This window comes from Carica papaya, chromosome 3 (genome assembly GCF_054855325.1).
Source record: "Carica papaya isolate Zhongbai chromosome 3, ASM5485532v1, whole genome shotgun sequence".
NCBI classification, from domain to species: Eukaryota; Viridiplantae; Streptophyta; class Magnoliopsida; order Brassicales; family Caricaceae; genus Carica; species Carica papaya.
This window is the reverse complement of record NC_142311.1, coordinates 14,445,124-14,466,447: the sequence shown is the minus strand read 5'-3', so window position 1 is coordinate 14,466,447 and position 21,324 is coordinate 14,445,124. Positions and strand designations below refer to the sequence as shown.

The 21,324-nt window shown below is 34.4% G+C and overlaps 1 protein-coding gene and 1 pseudogene across 1 annotated transcript; both read right to left on the bottom strand.

Annotated features, from left to right (window-relative positions):
- Positions 1 to 8,963: 8,963 nt before the first annotated feature.
- LOC110812678 (2-hydroxyisoflavanone dehydratase pseudogene) lies at positions 8,964 to 12,278 on the bottom strand (annotated as a pseudogene).
- Positions 12,279 to 14,032: 1,754 nt separating this feature from the next.
- LOC148266738 (uncharacterized) lies at positions 14,033 to 16,199 on the bottom strand. Its single transcript, XM_088216044.1, has 3 exons — positions 15,624 to 16,199; positions 15,351 to 15,492; positions 14,033 to 14,418 (listed from the first exon to the last, which is right to left on the bottom strand). Exons 1-3 carry the CDS (start codon positions 16,197 to 16,199, stop codon positions 14,033 to 14,035), a joined length of 1,104 nt encoding a protein of 367 aa, XP_088072170.1.
- Between the last annotated feature and the right edge of the window lie 5,125 nt (positions 16,200 to 21,324).

Sequence of the window (21,324 nt, the reverse complement as noted above, 5' to 3'; positions counted from 1 at the left end):
TACTTATTTTTTATTTAGAAAGAATGGTATGACAATAAGGAGATTTGTAATTCGAAAATAATATAAAGTTATTTGTTACATAAGATGCATATATAAAAATAATTATTTTAATTTTATATCAAATACCTAAACTACTCGAAAAATATAAAATTTTATTAATTGTTTGTTATTACGATGGTTGAACTCAATTATATAAATAAGAATGATCTGACAACTAATAGACTATTTGGTATAGAGCAATTTATAGAAGTTGTATAGGGATACAATTGGTAAAAGTAACTACCTTTAAAATATGTGTAAAAATCGACTTGACTACCAAGAAATTCATTCATATTGTTAGAGGATCTCTTTATTTTACTAAATTGAAATATAGATTTCTTAAAATTGTTTAAGTTATTTAGTAGATATGTAAATATGTTCTTATATTATTGCATTTTCTTTTCTTAATTTCAGATTTCTCAATATATTTGTTATATCACTGCGTGGCATACTTGATGCCAACAAGTTGGTTGAACCAAATTTTGATGACTGTTATCGAAACATGAAAATTATTTTCATGTATGAAAAGCTTATTTATATGATCAATAAGCTTGCTAGAGAGACCCCACCTAAGGATGATATTGAGGTAGTCAAGGATTTTCAGAAATACTTAACAGATTGTCTTACTGCCAAATGCATTATTCTTGCTTCTATAAATTCTGAACTCCAAAGGAAACATGAGGATATGGATCTCCGTCCAATCATCGATCATCTTAAGAAGATGTATGGTGCATAAAGCAGGATAACTAAATACCAGTTATCTAAGTCTTTATTTCGATTCAAGTTGACTGCTAACTCTCTAGTTAGGCCTCATGTTTTGAACATGATTGATCTTATTGAAGAACTTCAAAAATTAGGGTATATACTAGGTAAAGAACTTTCTCAAGATTTAATTTTGCAGTCACTACCTAAGTTCTTTTCATAATTTACTATTAATTTTAACATTAATAAAATAGATTATGATCTTCATGAGATGCTCAATACGTTGATTGATTATGGGAACCAAATTGCATTCAAGAAGAAGAAAAGAATTGTCATTTTAGTTGCCAACTCTTCTAAGAAGAACGGTAAGGTAAGAAGAAACACAAGAAGAAGTCTGCTGCACTTAAGGGTGGTGTGACCAAACCCAAAGGTAAGGGAAAAGTTGACTAATATGATGCTGAATGTTTCTTCTGCAAGAAGAAAGAGCATTGGAAGATAAACTATAAGGAGTATCTTGCATCTCTGAAAGATAAAAAACAAGGTGAGACCTTAATGAAAAGTATGTTCATGATTTCTTTAACTTCTATCAATCTGTCTATTTGAATATTAGATACCGGTAGTTATTTTAACATTTGTAATATATTGCAGGGATTACATATTAGCAGAGATTGAAGAAACAAAAAGTTAATTTTCAAGTTAGGAATGATGCAAAAGTTACGATTTTAGCTGTAGGATCAATTTCTCTTAGGATCCCTATGGGCAAAATACTTTTGTTAGAGGATTGTTATTATGTTCCTAAATTTATTTTGAACATAATTTCAATATCTTTTTTGGACTAAGATAGTTTTTATATTATTTTGAATAATGGAGTTTGCTCTATTTATCATGATGATGATTTATATGTAAATGGTTATCTCCAACATGGTATTTATGTCTTACTTGATATGAATGAAAACTCAGTTTTGCATGTTTTTAGTCTTAAGAGAAAAAGAGATGATCAAGTAAATTATATATATTTTTGGCATTGTTGGCTCAGTCATATGGAGAGAAAAGAATAAATAAGTTGTACAAGGAATGTTACCTTGAAAAATAGGATTATGAATCATATCCAATTTGTGAATCTTGTCCCAAAGGAAAATTGACCAAATATCCATTTGTTAGAAGTGAAGAAAGAGCTTTTGAATTATTGGGACTAATTCATAATGATATTTGTGGTCCCATGAAAACTCAAGCAAGAGAAGAATATTCTTACTTTATCACCTTCATTGATGATATGTCAAGATATGAATTTGTGTATCTTATGAAACATAAATCTGAGTATTTTGAAATGTTAACAAGATTTTATAGTGAAGTTGAGAAACTGATTAGCAAAAGCATTAAAGTGTTAAGGTATGATAGATGAGGAGAATATCCTAATGATGATTTTACTAGATATTTCAAAGAAAATGAAATTCTCTCACAGTGGACCCCTTTTAGAACACCACAACACAATGGTGTGTTTGAAAGAAGAAATTAAACATTATTAGATATGGTGAGATCAATGATGGAATTTACAGATTTTCTAGTGGGGATATGCTTTGAAAACTACAACATATTTGCTAAATAAAGTACTCAATAAGTCAGTCTCTATAATACCATATGAGATATAGAAAGGACGTAAATCGAGCCTTAAACATGTTAAAGTTTGGGGTTGTCCAACTTATATTAAGAGATTACAAATTGATAAACTTGACTCAAGATCTGATAAGTGCATATTCATTGGGTATCCTAAAGAAACAATGAGATATTATTTCTATCATCCATCTGACCATAAAGTGTTTGTAGCTAGAGGAGCAACATTTTTTGAAAAGAAATTTTTTTTAAAGAAATTATGGTGAAAAAATTAAACTTGATGAAGTTCAAGAAACTAATGAATTAATACAAAAAGATAATCATAAAAAACAAGTTGAATAACCTTTACTAGATATTTTGAAGATGACAAGGAAGTACCTATCTCCAATGGTTGAGGTTCAAAAAACAAATGTTGTTCAAGGACTAGTTAGTGAATCTGCTCAAAATCATATTAAACAACAACCTAATCTAGTACAAAATGAGTAAGTTGAACACAAACCTTTTAGAAGGTCTGGTAGACAACATCGTGCACCAGACAGATTAAATCTTTTAGTGTAAGATGATGTAACAAATGAGGTTAATCATGATGATGATGACCTCAAGACTTATGAATAGGCTATGCAAGGGTCAGATTCTAAGAAATGGATAAAGGCTATGGAATTTGAAATAGAATCCATGAAGGTTAACAAAGTTTGGACTTTGATTGAGATTTCAAAAGATAAAAAGCCTATTGGTTATAAATGGGTTTTTAAGAAAAAGATTGGAGTAGACGAAAAAATAAAAACCTATTAAGCCCATTTGTTTGCTAAGGAATATCATCAAAAAGAGGAAATCAATTATGATGAAACATTTTTCCCTGCAGCAATACTCAAATTAATTCGAATTCTACTTGCTGTGGCTGTATACTATGATTATGAGATATGAAAAATGGATGTGAAAACAATTTTCTAAATGGTGAGTTGGAAGATGATGTGTATATGACACAACTTGAAGGTTTCATATCCCTATATGATCATGATAAAGTATGTAAGTTATAAGAATCTATTTATGGATTAAAGCGAGTATCTCAGAGTTGGAATATTCGGTTTAATAAAATAATTAAAAAGTTTAGTTTTATTAGATGCAAAGAGGAACCTTGTGTGTACAAAAATGTTAGTGGAAATACGATTATTTTCTTAGTGCTATATGTAGATGGTATATTGCTCATTGTGAATGATATACCAGCATTATAAAATACTAAGATTTGGTTATTTGAACAGTTCTTCATAAAAGAGTTGGGAGAAGCAGCTTATATATTGGGAATAAAGATTTATAGAGATGGATCTAAGAAATTACTTGGACTTTCCTTGTAACGCCCAATAATTTTAAAATTTTATTATTATTATTATTGATTTTTTTATTTTATTTTATTTAGTTATTTTATAATTTTTAAATTTTAATTGATTTATTTAATTTAATTTAATAAAAATAAAATAATAATAATGATAAAATTGGGTAAAAATATTATTTAGATTTAATTAAAATTGATTTTGGGAAAAAAGGGGTGAAAATTTGGATTCTGGGGGTATTTTTGAAAAGAAAATCTGAAACCGGGGGTCAAAACGCAATTTAGAAAAATTGCACCCCGTCAGCGCCACGTCAGCAGCCACGTCAGCGGCCTAGTTAGCAGTCCTGGCCAACCAGGACCTGCCGCGTGGCAAGACCACGTCGACCCGGGAACAGGCCACGTGGGCGATCCGCGTGCGTGCGATCGGACGGCTTAGATGCGTCCCCGCGCGCACGAACGGCCCAGATCAAGCATGCGCACGGACGGTCCAGATCAAGCGTGCGCACGGACGGCCCAGATGCAAGCGCACAGACGGCCCAGATGCACGCGCACGGACGGCCCAGATTCAATCAAACACGGACGGCCCAAATTTAATCAAAATGGACGGCTGTGATCAAAAGGCAAAATGGTATAAATAAAACCCCCACACCTGACCACAAAAACCCTAGCCGCCTGCCCTCGCTGGAGAAGACGAACCAGACGCCGGAGGAGCCGGCCGCCGCCACCTGCCGCCGCACTGGGGAGTTTTTCGACCGCCGATCGAGGTAAATTTCATACCCCCGGCTCATTTTTCAATGCTGAGTTCCCTGTGGCCAAATCGGAGCCAAAATCCCGGTCAAACGGTCGGAAAACACGACCGAAACCCAGCGGCGCCGCCGCGCCCCTCCTCAGTTTTTGCCTCCGATGAGGCCCTTCCCAGCCTCCGTTTGATACAATTTTTATATCACCGTGATCACCATTCTTTTCTCTACAGGTTGATCGGAGCCAAATCACCAAAACACGAACCTCGCCAGAGAGCCACCGCACCCGAGAGCACCGCTGTCGGTAAGCTTCCGTTTTTCGTAATTTTTTGGCCCCCGAGGGCCATAGGGTTGTTTTATCGCAGAGACCGATGCAAGTGTGGTCGAATTCGGCTGGAAACGGCTGAAAACGGCTAACTCGAGGTGAATCATCGCCGCTTGCGCCGGAGCACGGCGGAGCCGCCGTGCCGGAATTGCGATATTGGCCGAAAGGGGGCCCTAGGTCTAATTTGGGATTTTTTGGGACACGTGCAGGTACCAGTAGTGCGTTTCAGTTCCCCGAGAAAAATTCAGAAAAAATTAGGGACAGCCTGTAGGCGCACTATAGAGCCGTATTCGGACCCTGAAATAAGTAAGGACCCCTCACCCTATTTCCTATCACGGTATTAAAGTTCAATAAATGATAAAACGGTATTTCATGAATCAATAGATGTGTGAATTTTTTTAAGGTCGCTAATGGAGCCCGAGTCTGGTGTGTTTGTCAGTTAGCTGTTGTTTGACCTATTTTACAGTTTTTAAATGCAGTATGAGGTCTGATGTTTTCATTTCATAGTTTCGTATGTATATATCACTGTTTTATTGATTATGGGTTTAATGACTGAGAACCCGATGTTGTATGTTGTCTTGTTTGGCATAAATTACTGGTTTGCTTGTTTGTGTGTGAATTGATGATGCTGACTGAGGAAAAGGGGAATGAAAGGTTATATAAATTGATAATTGTATAATGTGGTCAGCCTGACTAGATATCCTGGGAGATGGTGGACGGACCGAGTCCGTAGGGAACCCTACCGGGATTGTGGTCTCTCATACCGGACGGGGTATGGAGACCTTATGTGTTTTGGCACCCATACCGGACGGGGTATGGGGACGGCTCGTTTCACCCTCATACTGGACGGGGTATTGAGGTTTATAGTTTTGGCGCCCATACCGGACGGGGTATGGGGACGGCCTGGAATCTGATTACAAGTGTTAAGGGTTCACGGGTAGTGGGACCCCTATGGATCCCCATGGATACTAGTAGGCTGGTAAATGAGGAAAAATATGTTGTGTAATGATTGAATTGTAAAAGGCGTGATAAGTATTATGTTATATAGCTCATATGATTTCATGATGATGATAATGTTATTGCTTTCGTATATTATTTTATGAATTTCACCGAGGTAAGTAGATAGTAAAGGATTTTATTATTGATAAAAGAATTTGTTGTAAATTATGCTCCATTGGTCTTTTTGTGTTTTCTACCCACCTTTACCTCCGTGACGGTGAGATAGTGTGATGTCCTTACTGGGCTGGTGTAGCTCATTTCTTATTTAATCAGTTCAAATCAGGAAGACATTGTTCCCGAGCCCGTTCCGCAGGAAGACGGCGAAGGGGATGCCTGAAGACTCCATAGTTATATTTATAGCTTTTATTTTCGAGTTTCTCTTTTAGTTAGTTTGTTCTTTTATACTTTGAGCACGTTTTTGGTTTTAGTGTAAGGGATGTTAATCAAAATTTTTATTACGCTTCCGCATTTGATCTTTTTAATACACATATTTCATTTTAAAATTCCGGGGCTGTTACATTCCTACTTTATGTACATTGACACCATTTTGAAGAAGTTTAATATGAAAAATTCTAAAAAGTGCTATCTACCGATAGGCGCTGGAATTACTCTCAGTAGATAAAATTGTCCTAATACCTCTGAAGAGAGAGAACACATGGATAGAGTCCCGTATGCTAACGTAGTGGGAGCTATTATATATACCGTGACATGTACACGACTTGATGTGGCTTACGCACTAGGAGTGACTAACCGATATCAGACAAATCTTGGTGAGGAACATTGGTTAAAGACCATTCTTAAGTAATTCAGAAGAACTAAAGACCAATTCCTCATCTATGAAGAATCTGAGTTAAAACTAGAAGGTAATACCATGCAAGTTTTGCTTTAGATTAGGATGGTAACAAATCTGTATCTAGTTATGTGTTTATTTTAAATAGTGGTGCTGTGAGTTGGAAAAGTTCTAAACAAGCTACGGTAGCTGATTCAGTGCCTGAAACAGAATATATAGCAACAAGTGAAGCTCCTAAGAAAGTTATTTGGATGAAGAAGTTTTAATTGAACTTGGTGTGGTTCCTTCAATAGAAGGTCCAATTCCTTTATTATGTGACAATATTGGAGCTATTGCTTAAGTAAAGGAGCCGATACGTATCAAAAACCCAAACACATTATGCGGAGGTACCACTTGATTAGAGAAATTATTGAACGTGGGAACGTTAAAATTCAAAAGGTTGATGGAAGGGATAATGCAACTGATCCGTTCACTAAAGCTCTTGGTGCAAATGAGTTTGATAAGCATAAGTGGAAGTTGGAAATGAAGTACATGACAAATTAGATCTAGTGCAAGTGGGAGATTGTTAGGGATATAAGTGTTATACTCATGATCCAATTATTTGTGTAATATATTGAATATATTATTATTTAACAACTTATTTTAATATATGCCAAAAACTTTTTTATTTTCATATTTATTATTTTATTATTTTATTTATTTGATGAAGTTCTTAATTAAATTTATAAGTTTTACATCAAAATAAAAATCTTAATAATGAGAGTAAAATCTTTTATAATTTAATTTAAAATATTCTTAGTCATTGGATCATCAAAATAGGACATTAATGATTCGGTAAAACTAATATATATATGATAGTCTCTATAAGATAAATATTAGTTGATCTTATTAATTAAATAACATATATAGATGATACATATAGAGATATGATCATTGAATCGACTCAATTGAGAATTTCTAATGTTAATATTAGCTTAAACTGTCAATAAAGTATTCTCTTAAAATGATGAGACGTAAGAATTTTCTTTGACATGAGATCATCATAGTAATTGACAAGTCATTTATTATACTTTGATTCTGATAATCTATAGTCATAAAACTATAGTTGAAATGATATTTGATGTGATTAAATACTTGTAGAATTAATGATTGATCAAGATGAAATCTATCAACTTTGGTAACAAGTTTAACCTTTATGTTATCATTTATTATAACGACTAGATTAAAATTTTGGTCCGGACAGATAAATAAAAGAAGAAAAGAGTTTCTTATAGTCAATTATAATTTACATAAAATATAGTAGGTTACCTATTGAGATTTGACAGTTAAACCATATTTTCGAGTTAGCGCAAAATAACAATGACGGAAGAAAATATTATATATTTATATAGTAGGTTCTTATGAGTAATTGTACATTTAATATTATTCGCTAGTTGAGAAGTGTTGCTAGACGTCAACATTAATTAGTAAATTGATTTGATCAATTTGCTACCGGTTTAGTATTGGACTTATGAGGTCGCACACTAATGAGTGTTCTTACTTTTGGTAAATAGATTACTTATTTTAATTATTTGAAAATTTAATTTAATCAAATAGATAAAATTTTTAATATAAATGAAATATTATTTTATTTTTTATTAGCACCAATGATATAATCAATATTGGCGACATATTAAATTTTTTTTATTTTTAAAATAGAAAATTAATATTTATGTTTTTGGTTATTATATTATTAATGTAATAATATAATATGTGTGACTATTATAATAATAAAGATTATTATAAAATTTAATTTGAAATTAAATTGATTTATAAAATTAATTTTATTAAATAGTAATAATTTAAAAAAACAACATATATATATATGAGATATATATATATATATAATTAAGTGTTAAAAAAAAGAAAAAAAATAAATAGATAAGTCTGAAATTGATATTAACGTTTATAGAAAGAAGTAAAAAGGGACATGACAATCCATGCCACCTATATATATATATATATATATGATATATATATGAGTGGGGATTGTTAAAAAAAAAAAAATTAGTGAAGAGAAAAGTTAGAAAAAATTAGCTGTACACTAAAAGAAAAAATATTGATGGAATTTTTTTTTTTGGTTAAAATTTTGGGAGAAGGTGTAATATTATTCAATTTGTTCGTGCACTTCCTTGATAAAAGGTTGATTAGTAAATGTTAGTGTTGATACGCATAGAGTACTCGTGTTTTTGAATAATTTTAATTTGAAAATTCAGGTATGTTTTAAATTTGATCTTTAACCTACAATATAATTTTTGAAGTACAAATATGTCATATTGGATTATTTTATGTCTTTTGCTGTGTATTATGAATATATTACAATTCTGCAATCCAATCATTTTTAGGATGAAAGAAAATTAGGTTAAGTTTGGCTGATGAAGATGAATTAAATCAGTTGCAAGCCAACCGTTTGATCATGGCCTTAGAGTTGACAATGTGGGGATGAAATATATGAAAGCCGTGATCTTCTCCTTTCACTTCAAAAATGTAGCGCCCGGAAAGGGGCCGAAAAAAAAAAAAAAAAAGCCACGTCGGCAGCCACGTCAGCAGGCCCGGTCAGCAGTCCCAGCCAACCGGGACCTGCCACGTGGCAAGACCACGTCGTTCCAAAAAGGGCCACGTTGGCGATCCGCGTAGGCGCGATCGGACGGCCCAGATCAAGCGTGCGATTGGACGGCCCAGATTTAAACGCACGGACGGCCCAGATTTAATCAAAAACGGACGGCCCAGATTAAAACAAAATGGACGGCTGAGATCAAAAGGCAAAGGGTTATAAATAGAACCCCCACACTAGACCACAAACCCTAGCCGCCTGCCGCTCGCCGGAGAAGACGAACCAGAAGCCGGCCGCCGCTACCCGCTGCCGCACCGGAGGAATTTCCGACCGCCGATCGAGGTAAATTTTGTACCTCCGACTCGTTTTTCCACGCTGATTCCTCCTGTGGCCAAATCGGAGCCAAAATCCCGGCCAAACGGCCGGAATACACGGCCGAAGCCTAGCGGCGTCGCCGCGTCCCTTCTCAGTTTTTGCCTCCGATGAGGCCCTTCCCGGCCTCCGTTTGATGCAATTTTTATATCACCGTGATCACCATTCTTTTCTCTACAGGTTGACGGGAGCCGAATCACCAAAACATGAACCTCGCCGGAGAGCCACCGCAACCGAGAGCACCACCGCCGGTAAGCTCCGTTTTTCCGTGATTTTTTTGGCCCCCGAGGGCCCTAGGGTTATTTTCTCGCAGGGACCGATGCGAGTGTGGCTGAATTCGGCCGGAAACGGCCGAAAACAGCCAACCAGAGGCGAATCGCCGCCGCCAGCGGCGGCGCCTTTGCCGGAACACGGCGGAGCCGCCGTGCCGGAGTTGCGATTTGGGCTGAAAGGGGCCCTGGGCCTAATTTGGGATTTTTTTGGAACATGTGCAGGTACCAGTAGTGCGTTTCAGTTCCCCGAGAAAAATTCAGGGAAAATTAAGGATAGCCTGCAAGCGCACTGTGAAGCCGTGTTCAGACCCTGAAACGAGTAAAGACCCCTCACCCTATTTCCTATCACGATTTTAAAGTCCAATAAATGATAAAACAGTTTTTCATGAATCAACGAATGTGTGAAATTACTTAAGGTCGCTAATGGAGCCCGAGTCTAGTGTGTTTATCGGTTAACTGTTATTTGGCCTGTTTTACAGTTTTAAATGCAGCATGAGGTTCGATGTTTTCATTTTATAGTTTCGTGTGCATATTTTACTATTTTATTGATTATGGATTAAATGACCGGGATATTGATGCTGTACGTTGTCTGTTTAGCATAAACTACTGTTTGTTTGCTTGTATGTGGATTAATGATGCTGATTGAGGAAAAAGAGAATGAAAAATTATGTAAATGGGTGATGGTATAATGTGGTCAGCCTGACTAGATATCTTGGGAGATGGTGGACGGACCGGGTCCGTAGGGAACCCTACCGGGATTGTGGTCTCCCATACCGGACGGGGTATGGAGATCTTATGTGTTTTGGCGCCCATACCGGACGGGGTATGGGGACGGCCCGTTTCACCCTCATACCGGACGGGGTAATGAGGTTTATGGTTTGGCGCCCATACCGGACGGGGTATGGGGACGACCTTGGAATGGATTTCAAGTGTTAAGGATTAACGGGTAGCGGGACCCCTATGGATCCCCATGGATACTAGTGGGCTGGTGAATTAGGAAAATATGTTGTGTAACGATTGAATTACGAAAAGTGTGATAGGTATTATGTTATACAGTTCTTATATATGTTTCCATGATGATGATGATGTTATTGCTTTCGTATATTATTTTATGAATTTCACCGAGGTAAGTAAATGGTAAAGGTTTTATTATCGATAAAAGGATTTGTTGTAAATTATGCTCCATTGGTCTTTTTGTGTTTTCTACCCACCTTTACCTCCGTGACGGTGAGATATCGTGATGTCTTTACTGGGCTAGTGTAGCTCATTCCTTATTTAATCATTTCAGATCAAGAGGACATCGTTCCCGAGCCGGTTCCGCAGGAGGACGACGAAGGGGACGCCTAAAGACTCCATAGTCACATTCGTAGTTTTTACCTTCAAGTTTCTCCTTTAGGTAGTTTAATCTTTTATATTTTGTGAGCACGTTTCGGTTTCAGTGTAAGGGATGTTATTCAAATTTTGATTTCGCTTCCGCATTTGATATTTATAATATAAATTCCATTATGAATTTCCGGGGCTGCTACAAAAAAGCTCAACTTCTCCTTCCCATCCACTTTCATTCGCTGTATCACAATACAAAACACCTCTCTCTCTAAACGTGTCTTTCTCGGCCACACAAATCAGTAACCTCGAGCATCCAAGTCCAGTCAGCTCTTTTTTTCACCCTTCACCGACTGGATTGATCATAATATTGTCGACACCACCCGGTGCCGATGGCCACACCAAGTTTTAGACCTTAGCAGGTAACCTCTTCTCAGGCTCCACACCTATGGCACTTGATGCCCAAAAGAAGGGTTGAGCAAGAAATGTACCTTCAATTTTTACACCACCGGACAAACCCTCATTGCTTGCTCTCATTGCTATGTTATGTGCAATATTGGCTCCCGCACTATCACCCCCGATAAAGAATCGACTGAAATCACCAAAGTCTACCAGCCATGGATCATTGTGAAGTTTATCTTTGATGGAGTGAGAGGCTACCCACTGAAGAGCATCCCAACAATCTTGGTATGCTATAGGAAGATGGTGTTTTGGGGCTAGTCTGTACTTGACAGAGACAACAACTACTTGAGCTTCAGACACCATGTTGTTTAGATATTTGTGATCGAGAAATGAGAATACAGATTCGATGGAGAAGGCACCGCCATGGAAGTACACCAAGATGGGTAATCTTTTTGTTGGGAGTTTATTAGGAAGATAAAAACGAGTAGAGATTGGTGGGTTTAGAGAGATGATTACATCTTTGGAGGAGACACCTGTGTCAGGGTCTTGTTCGGGTGAGGGAAGAACTGTGGGGGAACTAGTAAGGCACTCTACATAACCATCTTTGTAAACTTGGATGAACAGTGGGAGCTCGATCTGTTAAAGATAGGAAGAAGATGTTAGAGATACTAATGAGAAGATTCAAGATTTTCTATTATAGTTCTTACAAAAAAATTTCAAGTATATGCCTATTTACAGGCACTATTACAATTACTAGAATTAATTATAACCATCAACAGACATAATAAATCTAATTTATGACTCACTACTTCTACCAAACCAAAAGATATATAAAAACTCTAATTTATGAAGTTCAACCACTAAAAAACTAATTAATTATATTCTAATTTGTAAATTAATTTTTAATACTTTCTCTTAATTTGCAAATCTCATTTTTAATCCAAGATTAGTACGTAGCTTTTGAAAGACTTCAGACTTGAGCGGTTTTGTGAAAATATCTATCATTTGATCTTCAGTCTTTACATCATTGAGTTCCACTTTTTTTTTTTGGCAATGCAATCTCTAATAAAATGATATCTTGTGTCTATGTGTTTGCTTTGTTAATAGAATATCGGGTTCTTGGCTAGTGCTTGTGCAGACTTATTGTCAATAAAAGTTTTAGTAACTTCGTTTTATGTTAAATTAAGTTCTTTCAATAATCTTCTAAGCCATATAGCATGACAAGCACAAGAGGTTGTTGTCACATATTCATACTTACAAGTTGATAGTGTTATAGTGGCTTACTTATTAGAACTCCATGTAATTACACAATCACCCATAAAGAATACAAAACCAGTTGTACTTTTTCTATCATCAATATCTCTAGGAAAATCACTATCACAAAATTCTATAAGGTTGAAATCATTAGAAGATGAATAAAATAACCCAAAATCAATTGTACCTTTAAGTTAACGTAAAACTCTTTTAGCAACATTCATGTGGGAGGTGGTAGTGCAACTGCAAAAAGAATATCAGGCCTTGTAAATGTCAAGTATCTCAAACTTCCCATAAGACTTTTAAAGAGAGTGTGATCTACTTTTTTCCCATTAACAAACTTTGATAACTTCGCTCCACATTTTATAGACGTGTTCACAGGATTGCAATTAAGAATTTTGAATTTCTCTAAGACTTTTCTTGCATAGCCTTCTTGAGAAATAAAAATACCATCTTCCATTTGCTTCACCTTAAGGCCCAAATAATAATACAGGAGCCCAATATCAATCATTTCAAATTCAAGTAACATATTTTTCTTGAATTCTTCAAACAAACTTGAATTGTTGCTCGTGAAGATGAGATCATCCACATATGGACACACAAAAAGAATATCACCATTAGAATGATACTTCACATAAATAGCATATTCATGAAGGTAAGGAACAAATTCATTATCTTCAAAATGCTTGTTTATACGGCTATTCCATGCTCTTGGCATTTGCTTTAGCCTATAGAAAACTTTCTTCAATTTCAACACTTTATCTTCATGCCTTTCAATCACGCCAATGGTTGTTCTACATAAACCTCTTCATTAAGATACCATTGAGAAATGCCGATTTTGCATCAAGTTGAAATTTTTTTCACTTCATTTGAGCTAAAATAGCTAAGAGCAAATGAATAGTCTTCATGCAAGCAACCAGTGCAAAAACCTCATCATAATCAATCTCATGTTTTTGCTTATATCCTTTAGCCACAAGTCTTGCCTTATACCTTTTCACATTTCCTTGAGAATCCTTTTTAGCTTTATAGACCCATTTGACACCAATAGCTTTATGTCTCTTAAGAAGAGTAGATAGTTCCCGTGTGTTGTTATTTTCTATGGATTTGATCTCTTCCTCCATGGCTTGTCTCCATCTTGCATCTTTGATGGCTTCATCAAAATTTATTAGTTCACTGTCAAGAAAAAGACAAAACAAATCATTTATATCAAAATTAGTGATCTCTTCAATTTCATCATAAAGATCTTGAATGCTCTTCAACTTTCGTGACCTTTTACTTGAACTTTATTGAGAAATGGGTGATGCAACATGAGTTGGAGAATGAGGTGGAGTTGCCTCTTGCAAAGGTACCATGGTCTCTTGGTTCTTCTCTTCAAAGTATGGAAAGAAATCATAAGCATTTTCTTCTTTCTTCTCCCAATTCCAAGTCGTTTTTTCATTAAATTCAACATCTCTACTTACCATGATCTTGCCATTGATTAGATTATACAATTTAGAGCCTTTTAAGTTTGCATCATACCCAATGAAAATATGTTTGACACTTCGATTATTGAGCTTAGATCTCTTTTGTTTTGGAACATGAGTATATGCAATACTTCCAAAAACTCGCAAATGGTTGAAATTAGGTTTCATTCTGCTCCATGCTTCTTGGGGAGTCATGTCTTTCAAACCTGATGTTGGAGATCTATTAGATAAATACACTGCACAAGAAATTGCTTCGGCTCAAAATTCATTGGGCATGTTTTTTGCTTTCAACATGCTTCTAGCTATATTAAGAATAGTTCTATTCTTTCTTTCCGCAACTTTATTTTGTTGTGGCAATCTTGGAACCTTAAACGACGACGAATTCCATTAGATTAACATAAATCATGATATTCTTTGAAAGTAAATTCACCTCCTCTATCTGTCCTTAAAGACTTTATTTTATAACCACAATCTTTTTCTACAAAAGTTTTGAAATTTTTAAAAGCAATAAAAGCATCTGATTTTTTCTTTAAAAAATATATCCAAGTCTTCGTACTAAAATCATCAATAAATAGTATAAAGTATTTATTTTTACCAAATGAGAGTGGATTGATTGACCCACACACATCGGCATACACAAGTTAAAGTAGCTTGGTTGCTCTTGTAGTAGCTTATTTTGGGAAACTCCTTCTTGAATGCTTTCCAAGTAGACATGCTTCACATAATTGATTAGGATGGTTGATTAACCCTTTCACTATTTTTTCTTCTCCCATCACCTTTAGTGTGCCAAATTTCAAATGAGCAAATCTCATATGCCAACACCATGCTTCATTTTCTATATTAGCCTTCAAACATTTTGCTTCAATAGTTTTGAGATTTGAGATAAAAATTCTATTTTTTGACATGTGCACCTTAGTAATCAAATTAACACTTTGATCTGTAAGCCAAAGACAATAATCTTTCATGTGAATTTCATATCTATTTTTAAAAAGTTGATCCAAACTCAAAATATTACTTCTTAACTTTGGCACATAGTAAACATTAGTAATAAGTACATGCCCATTATTTTTTGAAGAGATTAGAATTGTATCTTTCCATTGAATTTAAACTTTTGAAGAGTCTTCAAAAGAAACATTACCATTAATCTTCTCATCAAGCTTCACAAAATTTTCTTTATTGTCGCACATGTGATTGCTTGCTCCATTATCTAGGTACCATGAATTATGTGTATCACTATCTTCCTCTTTACATGCTAGCAACAAAGTTGTTTCTTCCTCATCCTGTTTATCATTAACAAAGTTGGCTTATTACTCTTTCTCATTTAAAGTGTTACGACATTCCCAAGCATAATGTTCATATTTATGATAATCATAACATTCAATATTTGATTTGTTAGAATTTCTATAGTTACCTTGTCCTCTTCCTCTTCCTCTTCCACGACCTCTATTTGATGGTTGACTTTGTCTTCATTATCGGCATCATCTTGAGTTTCATTTCTTTTAAATGCTTGACCACGACCACGACCACGACCTTTACCTCTTCCTCGTTCTCTTTGCTTTCCACCATCATTAAAAAATGCCTTTGATTTGAGAACTTTTTCTAAAGGCTCTTCTTGTCTTCTCTTTATTTTTTCTTCATGAGCTTGTAGAGATCCCTCTAATTGTTCAAATGTCAAAATGTCTAGATCATTTGATTCTTCAATGACACAAACCACATAGTCGAATTTTGGTTGCAATAATCGAAGAATTTTCTGCACCACACGAACATCTTCCATCATCTCACCAAATCTCCTCGTTTGGCTTACTATAGACTTTACCCTTAAGCAAAATTTTGAAATAGATTCAACATCCTTCATTTGCAAAGCTTCAAACTCGCCTCGTAAAGTTTGGAGTCGTACCTTCTTCACCTTGTCAACTCCTTGGAGGGAATTCTTCAAAATCTCCCAACCTTGCTTTCCGTTGGTAGCATCGGTCACCTTTAGAAACATAAATTCATCCAAACCTTGATGGATGAGTGTAAAAGCTTGTTGATCCTTCTTCTTTATTCTTGAAAAAATATCATTCTCATTTTGAGTTAAGGATCCTTCATCTTCGGGTGGAGTAAAACCTCTTTCTACAATATCTCACACATCTTGTGAGCCAAGTATGACTTTCATATGAAGACACTAACTCTCATAGTTTTCTTTCGTAAGACGAAAAAATTAGAAAGAAAATAGATTATTGCTAGTCATCTCTAGAATTTTAACAAAAAATCAAGCTCTGATACCACTTTGTTAGAGATAAGAGGAAGAGTTAGAGAGACTAATGAAAAGACTTAAGATTTTTTATTGTGGTTCTTATAAAAAAACTTCAAGTACATGCCTATTTATAGGCACTATTATAACTAGTAGAATTAATTATAACCACCAACAAATATAATAAATCTAATTTATGACTCACAACTTCTACTAAATTAAAAGATATATAGATACTCTAATTTATGAAGTTCAACCACTAACAAATTAATTAATTATATTTTAATTTACAAATTAATTTTTAACACAATCACCACCTCGTTTGATACAGATCCCATAATTAGCAAAGAAAGAACGAATGTTCTATCTGTAGGAATTAGGATGGATCATGAATGAGTCTCAATGATGGATAAACCTAAAACTGAGCTTATAATCTTAACTTAAAAACTACATAAAATCTCTTAACTAACCGCCAAAAGTGCCTATAAAAAATTGATATCCCTATAAAAGTTAAATAATATGGTAGTTGTAAAGAATAAAATAAATATAGGACCTTTGGGTGTATGTGGAATTGTTTAAATTTAGGAAAAATCTAAAAGCAATATATCTATGATTTCCATAAATTCTTTGAAATTATATATCTTGAGTCTTAATACATAAAAATAACATTTAAAGGGTGAGTCGAAAGTATTATTTCTTCATGATTGGTTATGTGATTAATAACTATTGATGTGGCTTGAATTTTAGGGATATCTTATCTATATTCTAGAGGATATTTAATGTTTATCTTAGTGGGTATTTTATGTATATGTTGAGAATATTTTGTATTTATACTAATGAATAATTTATGTATATATTAGAGAGTTACTTACTGTTTGAGAAAAATTCTAGTAATCTCTCCATATATAGGTTAACTAGCTTATTGATAATGTACTCTCAATTGATCATAGTGAAAAACTTTCTTATCGGTCATGCTTGTGGATATAGGCACATTGCTGAACTATATTAAATCTTGTACTCTTTTCTATCTGTTTTTATTTCATTGTAATTATGTGTGATTTAGGGGTTTATTTCCCCAACAAGTGGTATCAAAGGTCAGGTTTGACTAAACTAGAGAGAAAAAGTCATATCAGTTAATGAGAGAGAGCTAGAGAAGACAATTGATATCAGTCCCGATCGTCACCTGAAGAGAAACTAGCGATAATCTTGTGGTTCGACCATATGCGATGCGAATTTGTGAAGACGGAATCGCGACAAGCCAAAAAGAAATTGTGTGATGGGAAATTTGTTTATATCTGCACAATTGAAGAGGAAGAGGAAGAAATGAACAGCGAGGTCTGTATAGGCTCACGGCCAGAAAATTGGAAAAAGATCGCACAAATAGCCGAATAAGACGAACCGGTGCGATGGGTGGATCCACGAAGGCATATTTACAGCATTTTTGGCATTTTTCGACACATTTTCAGCAAATACGTGCCGGATATGATGAGTCATGAGTTTCTATGATGATTCAAGTGAGTTTCCCAACGGTGCGTGGTGGCTGGCGGCAACGCGTGAAAGAACCAATGGTCCTGCATGTGATAGTGCATGGTGGTCAGGGACAACACGTGAAAGAACCAATGGTCCCGCATGTGACAGTTCGTGGAGGCTCAGGGTGTTTTGAAGGTTGCGCGCAGTGGTTTTTTGTGTAGTAGTGCTGCCCTGTGAGTATTTTTTTCTAACAATAATATTTCTCTCTATTTATTTTTTGTTGCACAGTCTAAGGATTCGAGATGACATCCATAAAGTATAAGATTGAAATTTTTAATAGTTGAATGAATTTTAATTTGTGGAAGATTAGAGTAAGATCATCTCTGGTTTTACAAGTTTTATGGGGGTAATTGAAGAAAGATTTCTTGAGGGTATGAGAGAGTCAAATAAGGCAAATATGTAGCATAGAGTCTTATATGTAATTTTTATGAGTGTGAATAATAATGTTATATGGAAAACTGCTAGAGAGATTTTAGCTTCAACTATATAGAAGAAATTGTAAGAGTTATGCTCTATAAAATCGCAAACGAACTGCCTTTATTTAAAAAAAAATATTGTATAGTCTGAGAATGAGTGAAGGTACATCCAATTAACAACATCTTGATGAGTCTAATTTCATAATTATGGACCTTAATAATATTAAGATTGATAATAAAGATCACACATTAATTGTATTGTATTCGTTACCATCTTTGTATGAAACTTTTATTGATACTATACAAAAAAAACTTTTCAAAGTATAGAACAAAAGGGAAAAGATTAATAAGTAAGGGAAGAGTAGAAAGAAATGTCATATCAAAATCTTGAGGCAAAGAGGAAAATTGTTTTAGATGTGAAGAGCATGATCACTTTAGGAGAGATTGTCTTACACACAAAAGAGAGAAAAAGAGCAAGAGAGTTATGTTAATATAGACGACAAGGATAATTATGATGATGGCGATAACAATGTTGTGGTAGTTCTATTTGTGAATTTGGATCATAGAAAGAATTTATAGATTCTTGATTATGGTGTTACATTCTATATATGTCCACAAAGACATTGATTTACTACTTACAAATGTAAGAGTGGTACTGTGTATATGGAAAATAACAATCTGTTGATTGTAGCTGGGATTGGGAAAATTAAATTAAGAAGTTTAATGGTGCCATCAGAACCATTGAATGTTGGCATGTACCTTAGATGAAGAGAAATCTGATTTCTTTTTCTATAATGGTGTCCTAGGGTTATAAATATCATACATATAATGATATCCTCAAAGTGTGTAAAGGCTCTAAGATACTCATGAAATACAGTTTGGAATATAAATTATATGTTCTTCAGGGCAGTGCAATTTTAGGGGAAGTTGCTATAGCATCAGGGAGCAGTAGTCAGAATCAATTATGGCATCTACATTAGGATCATATGAGGGATAGAGGATTATCTTTTTTGAGCAAGTAGAGTTTGTTGAATAGGTATAAAGAAGGAGTCATGGGTTTCTATGAACATTGTGTGTTTGGCAAGCAGACCAGAGTGAAGTTCAATGAAAGAAAGTACATAAGACTAGAGATAAGTTGGATTATGTTCATTCTGATTTATGGGGTCCATACAGAGTTCTCTCTAAGAGGGGTGTCAGGTATTTCATGACTCTAACTGATGATTACTTTATAAAGATATGAGTATATTTTCTAAAATTTAAGGAAGAGACATTTTTCACATTTGTCAGATGGAAGACCATAATAGAGAAGCAGACAAAGAGGAATATCAAGTGTCTTAAGACTATAATGAGTTACAATTTTACAATCATGCATTTAATAATTTCTACAGTGTGGAAGGCATAGTGAGACACGATACTTGTGTTAAGATACTATAAAAGAATGGTATTACAGAACGCATGGATATAACATTTTGTAATAGAGCACAAAATATGTCATCTCATTCAAGTTTGAGATAAGAATTTTGGACTGAGGCTGTGAACACTACTAGTGAGGGTAAAACTCTTTTTGATGTATGGTTTGGGTCATTCGTTGATTACTCTTAGTTGAGAGTGTTTAGTTGTCCTACTTATGCTCATGTTAGAGATGGTAAGCTTGAGTTAATGGTAAAGAAATGTATACTTTTAGGTATGTATCTAGAATGAAAGGTTACAAGTTGTGGTGTAGTGATCCAAATTATTTAGGCTTGATTATCAGCAGAGATATGATACTTAATGAGTCTATTTCATTAGACAGTTAGAAGGAAAAGGCAATAGCAAAATCAGATCATGGTGTCAGAGAACAAATAGAGTTAGAAGTTCAATTCAATAGTGTAGAAAAGTGCAGGATCTTAATAAAAAAGGTAATAGCGCATATGATCAATAACAACCATATAGCATTACAACAAGCAGGGAGAGAAGACACATTAAACCACCACAGAGTTATGAAAATCTAGTTGCATATGACTTGTCAGTTGCAGGGACAATTGATTTGCAGGAAGTAGTGAGTTCATATGAAAATCAAATAATTTGTGTTATATGTGAAAAATTTGATGGCAGATGTCACTTCATTCGGGGATCAGGTAGCAAGTTTAGGTGCGACTTAGATTTGGTTGAAGTATTTGATACTTAGTAACGCCATTATGGAGGGCCATGTTGACAAGACAGTACGACAAGATAGTCAATTGTTTCGATGATATAAAAAATTCAAGCAAATGGAAAGATTTGTTGATGTAGTTTGAATTTTATGGACATCTTATCTATATTTTGGAAAATATTTGATGTTTATTCTAGTGGGTATTTTATATATATCTTGAGGATATTTTGTATTTATCGTAGGAATAATTTATGTGTATCTTATAGAGTTTCTATTTGATAAAAACTTTAATAGTCTCTCCATATATAAGTTAGCTAACATATTGATGATGTACTCTTAATTGATTAAGTTAGCTAACATAGTTTGTGAATATAGGCACACTACCAAACTATGTTAAATATTGTGTTCTTTTATATTTGTTTTTATTTTATTGTGATTGTGCGTGATTTAAGGGTTTATTTCTCTAGTAATAACCAAATCCAAAACAATCGAGAATCCAAAGAAAGAAAATTCATTATAATTCATTTAAAAATTTGCATATTTTCAATGTTTAAATGTTTATATTTATCTAAATATTTTTATTATGTTACTTATTTAGGTACAGTTTATAAAATCTCCCGACATACCAGTAAGAGAAAATTAGGTAAGGCTAGCTTAAAAAAATCTTGGTATCAATTACCTAGAACATTTAAATTTTGATTTACAAAAAGTATAAACAAGTAAGCACATGATATTTAATTTTAGCATAATTCAATTTTTGTGTACGGAAATGAAATAATTTGTTCGACAAATGAGTGTTTGC